This window comes from Haemaphysalis longicornis, unplaced genomic scaffold, assembly GCF_048455015.1.
Source record: "Haemaphysalis longicornis isolate Haplotype H1 unplaced genomic scaffold, Haemaphysalis longicornis Haplotype H1 scaffold_2, whole genome shotgun sequence".
Classification (NCBI taxonomy): domain Eukaryota; kingdom Metazoa; phylum Arthropoda; class Arachnida; order Ixodida; family Ixodidae; genus Haemaphysalis; species Haemaphysalis longicornis.
The window spans coordinates 57269820-57280191 of record NW_027526295.1 but is presented as its reverse complement, the minus strand read 5'-3'; the positions used below and the strand labels follow the sequence as shown (position 1 = coordinate 57280191).

The 10372-nt window shown below is 48.7% G+C and overlaps 1 protein-coding gene across 1 annotated transcript in view; it reads left to right on the top strand.

Annotated features, from left to right (window-relative positions):
- Positions 1–10372, top strand: part of LOC144167984 (uncharacterized) — a 77119-nt gene continuing 66747 nt past the window's right edge. Inside the window, 3 exon segments of the mRNA XM_077697088.1 lie at positions 1–1570; positions 1573–1877; positions 2763–3673. Of these exon segments, the coding sequence (XP_077553214.1) occupies positions 1–1570; positions 1573–1877; positions 2763–3673 (2786 nt within the window).

The following is a 10372-nucleotide window of genomic DNA, read 5'->3' as shown; positions in this document are numbered from 1 at the left end:
ATGGAGGACCTTAAAGTGAAGGAACTCATCGAAATTTGCGAGGAGCTGGGCCTTGACTTAGGCCGTGCGAAACGGAAGCATGTGATCCTTGAGATCATGCGGAAGGAGAAGGTAACGGCTGAGGAAGTCAATGAGGCCAGGGCTGAAATCAAAGAGCGCCATGAGCGCGAGGAAGCCGAAAAGAAAGAGCTCCGCGAACGCAAGGAAGCCGAAAAGAAAGAGCGCCGTGAGCGCGAGGAGGCGGAAAGGCGGGAACGCAGGGAGGAAGCCGAAAGACAGGAACGCAGGGAGCAAGCCGAAAGGTAGGAACGGGAAGCCGTGAGGCAGCTCGAGTTGAAGCGGTTAGAGTTCCGGCAGGGCTCGCCGGCGCCTGGCGTAGCTTCTCCAACGGCTTCTGCGAACGTTCCAAAAATTCGGGACCAACTGCCTCCGTTCGTTATTGGCGAGGACATGGCGAAGTACCTCGTTAAGTTTGAGCACGTTTGTGAGCCAAACGATATCGAACGGTCTCTGTGTGCGCAAAACTTGTTAGCCCTGCTTCCTGGAGAGGCATCGGACGTGATAACGTGCCTGTCGAAAGAGGCCTTTGAGAGCTACGACGAGGTCAAAGAGGCTCTTTTGAGGAAATACCGGTTGTCGCCTGAGGCTTTCCGGCTGAGGTTTCGGTTTGCGAAAAAGGGCAATGAGTCGCATATAGACTTCGCATTTCGTCTGAAGGCTGACCTAACTGACTGGCTCAAGGGCGAGGAAGCCTATGTCGACCGCGACAAAGTGGTTGAGTGCATAACGCTTGAGCAATTCTACCGCTGCGTCGAAGACGACCCTAGGTTGTGGCTGCAGTATAAGCTCCAAGAAGTAAAGCTTAACAAGGCAGCAGAGTTAGCTGAGGAGTACTACACCCGCCGAAAGTTGCATTATACGGCGGTTCGCGTTGAAAAAGCGGACGGTAAGGACGCTTTTATGAAGAAGCCTGAGGAAGGGAAACAGCTAGCGCGTCGCAGTTTTCGAAAAGACTCACCTCCTTCGAAAATAACTTTTGGGGAAGGGACAGATGAGTCTCGAAAATCGAACAGCGATGCTAAGCGGCGCGCGGATGCCGCCCGGGCATTTGAGTCGCGGAAGCAGATAATCTGTTACAACTGCAAAAAGGAAGGGCACTTCGCGGCAAACTGTAAACAGAAGGTTGCATTCGCTACGATCCGAGAAACCGAAAAGAACATGCGGTTGCTCGAGCCCTACATGCAGGAGATAAACGTGAACGGCAAGAAGTGCAGAGCACTCCGAGGCTCGGCAGCAACTATGGACATAGTCCACCCGTCACTAGTTTCTCCATACGACTGCACAGAAGAATGCGCGTGGATAAGGCAAGTTGCCGAGGGGCAGAGCGTTTGCTTGCCGATTGCGAGGGTCGTCATTGAAGGCGGGTTTGGTAAGCTTAACACCGAGGCGGCCGTGTACGCAGCGCTCCCCGAGCATTTTCCTTATCTCTTCTCTAATAGCTCGGAGCAACTGCTGAAAGAACAGGGAAAATCGTTCTTTATCTGTTTGGCGTGCATGACACTCACGAGATCGAAGCGCGGAAGCTCTCGCAGGAACGTCACACTACCCCAGCGAGCGAAACGGTAAAGGCGGGGGAGAAATGTAGCCCGAGCTGCGAGCCGACCGCACACTCTCGCGATAGGTCTGTTGAACCGCCAGCGGCCGAAGCGGATTGCGTCACCCCTTTCGGCGGAGAAACCGAAGCGGCGCCGCCGTGTGAGGCGAACGATACGTTGTCCCCAGTCTCCGACAGCTGGCATGAGTTAATCAAGGTGGATCGAGCAACGTTCATTCGAGAACAGCACAATGATAGCTCGATAAAAGCCTTGTTAGAGAACGTGAAACGGGGCGCAAAGAAAAAGAACGTTTCATTTCATGAGAAGTCCGGCTTGCGGTACCGCAGTTACACGGATGCAAAGGGTCAGAAGTACGAGCAGCTTTTGATCCCAGAAAAGTATCGCCGTCAGCTACTGGAACTCGCGCATGAAAACGCATGGGCAGGGCACCTCGGTCTGAAAAACACAAAAGCTCGACTTGCGCTACAGTACTGCTGGCCTAAATGCTGGAAAGACATCGAAGGCTTTGTGCGCTCTTGCGACACATGCCAAAAGGTCGGCAAGAGTACGGATAAGTGGAAGGCGCCTATGAAGTTGGTACCAGTCATAACTGAACCATTCCGTCGGCTGGTGATCGACATTGTTGGGCCTCTGCCCGAGTCCGAGAATGGCTGTAGGTACATTCTAACCGCCCTTTGTGTCGCGACAAAGGTCCTGGAAGCAGTGCCACTCAGAGAGCTCAATTCTCCTCAAGTGGTTGACGCGCTCCTTTCAATATTCGCTCGTGTCGGATTTCCTGCTGAAATTCAGTGCGGCAACGGTAGCTTCTTCACTAGCTGCCTAACCTCGACTTTTTTTTAATTGTGCGGGATCACAGTTGTGCACAGCTCTATCTATCACCCGCAATCCAACCCAGTGGACCGAATGCACTCAGTGTTAAAGCGAATACTGCGAGCCCTCTGCTTTGAGCGAAAACGCGCTTGGGAAGCATGCGTAGCTGCTGCTATGTTCGCTTTGAGGTCTGCTCCACACGAAAGTACGGGGTTTAGCCCTGCGGAGCTGGTGTACAGGCGGAGTCTCAGAACCCCGCTGCGAATGCTGCGCGAGTCTTGGGAATGTTACAGTGAGCATCCAAACGTGGTGGAGTACGTTCTTAACCTACTGCAGAGGCTCGGGAAAAGTAAAGACGTTGTTGAGAGACACATGAAGGCGGCACAAGCATTGTCGAAGGCGTACTACGACAAGTCGGCTAGGAAGCGTACGTTCGAAGTGGGTAACCTAGTGATGCTGCTGCGCCCTTCGAAGAAAAATAAGCTAGAAGTTCATTGGGAGGGGCCAGCAAAAGTAGTGTCGAAGCTATCTGACACAAACTACGAAGTAAAGCTAGGCGAACGGCAGAACAAAATCTACCACAGCAATTTGATGAAACCCTACATTCAGCGTCATGATGTGGTGAACATAGCTTTGAATGCCGAGGATGAGGAAGGCGCAGATATTCTGACCTCTGTGGACCTGAAGGAAGGCACTTCGGATCTCCTGCGGGAGCAAGTGAGGTTAGAACCCTCTCTAAGCGAAGCGCAAAAGAAGGACTTGGAGAAGATAATTTTTGAGTTTGAGGATGTTTTCTCTGATCGGTCCGGAAAGACTACGATAATCGAGCATGACATTGAGTTAACGCGGGACGAGCCGGTTCGTAGCAAGCCGTGCCGATATCCTCCCGTACAGAAACAGATTATGGCGGACGAGATCAAGCGCATGTGTGACCTTGGGGTCATTGTCCCGAGTAAGAGCGATTACACCTCACCTGTAATACTAGTTGAAGTACCTGGAAAGGACCCCAGGCCGTGCGTCGATTACCGGCGCCTCAACGCGATAACCCGAGACCAGAAGTATCTGATTCCGTACCTCGAGGAGCGGGTGGAGACCGTATCCAAGGCGAATTACATTTCCACACTAGACCTCGTACGAGGCTATTGGCAAGTGCCCCTCTCTGAGTGTGCCAGCACACACGCTGCGTTCGTTTCCCCGTTCGGAACATTCCGCCCCGTCATGTTGAGCTTCGGTCTCAAGAACTCAGCGTATTGCTTTTCGAAACTAATGGATCATGTACTTCGCGGCCTGTCAGAGTACGGGCTCCCTTACCTCGATGATGTTGCCATCTTTTCGAACACATGGGAGGAGCATGTAGAGCACTTACGAGTCGTGCTGAGCAGGCTCAAAGAAGCCGGCCTAACAGTCAAACCGTCGAAATGTCACCTAGGTTGCGCCGAAGTGACGTACCTAGGACATATAGTGGGGAGCGGCCGACGCAGACCGTCGGAAATCAAAGTAGCCGCGGTTCTAAACTATCGCGGACCAATGACTAAGTCCGAGATAAGGGCTTTTTTTGGGTTTGGCTGGATATTACCAGTATTATGTGAGAGATTACTCTACACTGGCTAGTCCTTTAACTGACGCTCTCAGAAAGACTGAGCCAGTAAAGGTGGCATGGGACACCAAAAAGGAGGACGCGTTTCAAACGCTCAAACGAGCCCTGAGCGAGGAGCCAGTCCTAATGGCCCCCGACTTTTCGAAGGGTTTCGTGATTCAGTGCGATGCGAGCGATCGTGGCATGGGAGCTGTACTATGCCAAGAGGATGCGAATGGCCGGGAATGACCAGTTTTGTACTTAAGCCGCAAGCTAACTTGCAGAGAAGAGGCGTACAGTACATCCGAAAAGGAATGTGGCTGCGTCGTGTGGGCAGTACAGAAGCTGGCGTGCTATGTAGCCGGTTGCCAGTTTGTTGTGGAAACTAATCATTGCCCGTTAACCTGGCTAAATAACTTGTCATCTAAAAGCGGTCGTTTGCTAAGGTGGAGTATGATACTCCAGCAGCACAATCTTGTCGTTCGCTACAAGAAAGGAAAGTTGAACGCTAATGCAGACACACTCAGCCGTGCGTTCTAAGTAAGGCTGCGTTCATTCTCCACGTGTCTTTCATTTCTCCTCTTCGTGAGCAGCTTTTATCTTAGCAGGTAGATGGGAGCAAAATTATTGCCCTCATTTGCTGACTCAGTTGATTATTTCCGCAACGCGTCATTTCAAGAAATCAACCTTAGTTATCATTTAATCTCCTGTGTTACGTTTGACACTTAGTGTGAGTTCTTCTTTTAAGCGTTTTACGTCCCGCATGGGCCTCTTGTTGTAGAGGGTCCAAATTTGGGGATAGATACTTAGCTAGGAGAGTTTGTCACGCTTTAGAGTCTGGTGTTCTGACAGAGGACACATGGTGCTTGCGTGCGCTTGGTGTTGCCTGTTGACGGTCGGTTCTTTGAAAGCTCCAGAACGATAAGCACCGGGGCCGAGGACAGAACAGAAGAGTCGGACGAAGCTGCTCGAGACACCTGGCAGCACGGCGAGGTACCTGTGATCCGGACCTGGCAGGCGGTACCCGTTCAGGGAGAGGAACTTGGTGGAGCCGGCCTTTCCTGGGACACTGGAGGTGGACCTGGATGCGCCTGGCGAACGAGCGCGCCCAGCATCCGAGCCACGTGGAGGCAGCTCGTCTTCACGGCGCATTGTCTGGCGGCGGAGGTGCTGTTGTGCCAGAGCGCCTGGCTCAAAGGCGTTGCACGAGGCGACGCGCCGACAACGAGGCTGAGTCACGCCTCTCCCTTTCGTCGCTGCGGCGCGGCCGAATCCCGCATCTCATAACGCTGCGGCGCGGCCGAATCCCGCATCTGAGAACGACCAAACAAGGGCATGTCGCTACGCCCGGAGGTGAGGTCACGGAGACGGCGGGGGCATCGCCCTCCTTTCCTCATTGGCGGCGCAGCTGACTCACCGCTTCGCTACCATTCGTCGGAATTCAAACTTCAGGCAGAGAGAGCCCTGATTGGAGCTTTTCGAACTTCTTCGGGCCACAACGAACTTCCCGGGCTATAAAAGAAGCCCGTAGGCTCTCATCGTCGGCATTCCTCGGCGGCTTCTCTCCGGCACCAGTCTCTTCGGAAGCACCGAGTGAAAAGGGTGCTGTCGCTTTTGTGCGAGTCATGTAACGTTTGCTTACCCTGTATATACTGTATATGAATGTTACTTCAACTCTTCGTCGGCTCGAGGACTTCGTCGCTGTGCTCTAAGCCGCGTCGATAGCAGACGGAGCAAGGCAACATCGGTACACCGGTGACTGCGCTCGGGTGGCCAGTCGCAACAGAACTTTCCCGAAATCTGCAATATTGTCGAAATGCTGGGCGTTACACTGTTCGCCGGTTTTTGTTATTGTTTTATATTTTCTTATTTTTTTAAATTTTCAAGAGTTCGTTCAACGAATTATCTCCATTTATTCTGTTATAACGGTTACACGTGGAACCGTTATAAACCGTTATGGAACCGCATTATTGGGGAAATTCCATGCGTCATACGCTTTTCGGTTTTTCGTAATTTTAAATATATATGTTTTATTTTTAGTTTTTCTAAATATTGTTCGACAATTTATCTCCATTCATATTGTTACAACAACTAAATCGGTACCTTTCCCGAATTCTGCATTATGGTGGAAATGCAGGGCGTTACATAGTTCGTAGTTATTTTCGTTCGTACTTTCGGTTCGTTCTTTCGGTTCGTACTTTCGGTTCGCACGGTTCGTACTTATGTAATTATTTTATATTTTTCTGATTTTTTTAGTTTTTTTTTCAGAATTGGTTCGACCAATTATCTCCATCTACGCCATTATAACGACTACACGTATAATATTCGCTATATTAGCATCATTTTAGAAATGCCATTCCTGATACGTTTTGCCGTGTTTCGTAATTTTTTGACATTTTTCTCACTTTCTAGATTTTCAAAATTTCGTTCGACAACTTACTCCATTTGCGCAATTAGAGTGATTACAGGTTAAAGTTCTGTGATATCCGCATTTCTGTGGAAATGCAGGTAGTTACAGGGTTGTCGCGGCACTCGGCAAAAAAATCTACTCATTAATAAGCTTCGTGCCATATAAGTGCGCATTTGCTTAACAATTCAGTGCTGTTTTCGTCTCACACTGGAGATTATACTTATAGGTACCTAAATGTGGTGACAACACCATTCCTGCGCGATTTTTGCTTGCGGCTACCTCTTTCTAAGCAGGCGCCCAACCTGGGTTTACCCGCGACGTTCCGGCTGGCAGCAAACCGCCTGAACAATGTCATGGCTTTATTTTCTGTCCGTGTTATCTAAGGCGTGTTCAATATTGAGTGATACTTGAAAGGAAACGAACCCTACTCTGAAAAATACCCCACGTGCATAACAGTCAAAGTGCAAAAACATATGAAAGGTACTACATCCTACCTGAAATTGCTGTAGCTCAATGTCTTCAAATGTACCTCATATGTGCTATAAAAAACATATCAAGAGGAACGCTTACATAGACAGGAATTTATATAGTAACAAAAATATGCAGCACTGGCCGACCCACGCGCGCGACAGACGTTACCAGCGAATGCTCAACGCGTGAACGGTTAAATAATTTTTTCGCTGTTAAAGAGCTGAAATAAATACTATAATTGAACCGTCCAGTGAACTTTAGGTGTTCTTATCTGTTGGCGAATTCTTCTAGGACAGCGGCCAGCACTATACTTGCAATCTAAGACCTAATGATGGACTTTTGGAATTAAATTGTGACTGTGCGGCTCTACGTTCAGAGAGAACTTCTGGGACGATGAAAGACATACTTCGTGGAAACTTCCTACTTTCTGAGTATGTCGTTCGCAGCCCTGCTAACAATAAGTCGTCACCGACAAAGCGCCGGTCTTTGGAGCCCTTAAAGTTGCTTCGTTCGTTATTTAATTTACTGACCTTTGGTTCCGGAACCTGCTGGTGTACAGACCTCCCCTTACATTTGTACTTTTCTCCTTCCGATGCGGAACCACATTTCAACTATTTTCTTGCAAATTAGGATGCGTCTTTGCCGAGAAGCGTAAAAAGAAAAAAGAATACGCTCCAATTCTTGGTGCCTTCACCTAAGAACGACACTTTGTGGCCGTTGTTGCCTCACGCTTATAAAGCAGTCAAGACCAAAGCAGGAGGTAGAGATTCGAGGCGACGCCTTTTCATTCTGAACACCGCCCCGAGCATCCCTCGCGGCAAAAAGAAATGGTAATCTCGAGTACGCTTCGGGGCATCACAATGTTTGCCGGTGAAGGGACTTATTGCTATGATTGTTGCGGCACAGGCACATATTCGGAGCCACGACGTTGTAGCAATATTTTCATACTGGCGACATATACCGCATTGCAACTAGGGCCGATCGAATTCCTAAGGTTTTTCTCTTGAACTCTAGAAGCAGCGCTCCAATTTAATACCGGCGTCTGCCGTAAGAATAAGGTCATTGAAAGTTCCTAGCATATTGGGAAACGGCTCTCTGATAACGTCCTTTTACCTTTTAAAGTGAGATGCTCGCTAAATGCAAAAGAAAACTACCATAGTACTAATGACGTGGAGTTTAACTATAAGGAGCAGATAGAAGTATATAATTTTTTAAGCGTCGTTCAAGTGGATGCCAGGGCATTCCTGTCGCTCGAAGGTTTTTCGCGACTGGTCTTTCACGCGGGCCGTGTCGTGACCGGCGTACTTAACGGCTGTTTGCAGACATTAACATGCCCAAGCACTTGATATAGAAGTCCGTTTATTCGTAGCGATTACAATGAGCAATTTCGACCTGTCTGGCTTCACAGCAATCAAAGACGCCATTCAGATCATCGATACGCCCGCGAAACAATAGGGTACTCTACGCAGTAATTTACATTAGGTGGTGATAGAATTGTCACATGGTAAAAGGCGCGACAAGAATAGGGACACTGAAAAGGAGCGCCCGTTGTGTGCAAGTGTTCGTTTTTGTGTCCCCGATTTTGAGGTGCTTGGGCTGTTGGCGGCCTCTCCTGTCGTTGTCGTAATGGTCGTCTCATGTAGTCAAGGTGCTAAAACACCGGGACGCTCGTTCACGCCTCGCGCACTGTGTTTTGTGCTTCAAAGGTAAGACCTTTTACAGGAAAGCTGTATACCTGTACTCCCCAGCCGTTTCATCACCATTGGTAAAAACGCCAAGGTGCGAAGTTTACACTTATAGACTGCGCGCTTCGGCCCTCCCCAGGTGTCACGTTACTGGAGATGGCCCGGGATTTTCTCGCGCTTGTTACCCCGCAAAAAATTTCAAGTTGGTTCAGCTACTGCATTTCGTTATTAAATTGCAATTACGCACATTTACTCACAACAGTTTCATTTATTAGGTGTCTATAGTAGACAAATTTACAGGTCAAAAGCAAACTGATTTTCACTGAAACAATACTTCAGAAGGAATGTCGCAAGCCCCATTTTTCAGCCCACAACCGACCAACACCGTACTTCCAAGACTGCAGAATGGGAGAACATCTGCAAGCGGCCATAATAAGAAGTACTGCAATGTGAAAAGGCTCTAGCCGATTTGTTACGCCTCTTTAGCGCAACAACGTTACCGACAAGTTGATAACAGTGGCTAACATGTTTTGCTTTCTTCACAAACACTTCTTCAAACTGTTTTCCTGATAGAAGCGGGAAATAAAATTTATAAGTGGACGTCAGCAGCGGACACCGGACGCTTTAGCATATAGAATTTAGTGCTGGGACTGCGTGTTGCTCCAGCACTGCCAATGCGAGCATTGAATAACGCACTGAATATATATACGTACTACCAAGATGGATTGAAACACAAAAAAGGGAGGGCACGGCTGTCATGACATGCTGCACATCGTGGTGACGGGTCCCACATGCGCAGTATGTTTTGGATACACGAGTTGGCGTAAAATGTTCATGTGTAACGACATCGTTCGACATGTGTGCTATTTGATTTGCCTTCACGCCACGCTTCCCGCCAGTTCGCGCTGCCGTTTTTTAACTGACTCTCTGAAGAGCATAAAAACGACATACAATAAAGTTGGCTAACGGCAAAATGAACCGGGGAGAAATGCGGCGGCCAGCAAGCTCAAACGTCTTAATAGTCGAACGATGCTCCTTATTTAGTAAATATATACAGAAAGCCCGTCGCTAGAATGTGTAACGTGTGCTGAAAACGACCCGCTCTGCTGTTCATATTACATGTATCTTGATTGTACAACGCTCCTCGCCGTCTTTTAGCCGGGCTGTGCACTGCTCTTTGCCGCTGCCACGAGCTAGCTTATCATTGAAACCTAAAACCTAGTTCACCACATTACAATAGGCGCCAATGTTACAACAATGAGAAGCCTGCGACAAGACAGGGCGTACCGTCTGCTTCCGTGATGCGGAAAAGCTTGTGTGTTTTTACTGGCGTACAAAAGAAAGGCGATTCAGCGTTACCGGCTAACGTTCCTACATTTTTACGAGTATTCGAATTACCACACAAAATTTTACACTCATACAAAGCACACTCAGAGCTCGTGCTTCGAACTGTAAGATGATGTCCTCTCAGTTAGAATGAAGTGAAATTCGAACTACTTAAAGTGATGAACAACCGACGTACACTGCGATTGGCAACACGAGAGTCTGTCAGCAATTTAATGATTGAAAAAAAAACGAGCTATTTTAGTCTGCCTTTTGTCCTTGAAAGAGAAAGCCGGCACTTCCTGCCCTAATGAGCGAATGTAGCGGAAGCCCTCCGGTTCACCTTCTTCACACCTAAAGAGGAGACGGGCGGCATTTCATACGTTCATTACTTCCGAGAGATTGCCTCACTGGTGATTCGCTTCCTTTCGCTTGATTTTATTTCTCCGTGTAGTTTTCTCTCCTTTCCGGGGACGACGAA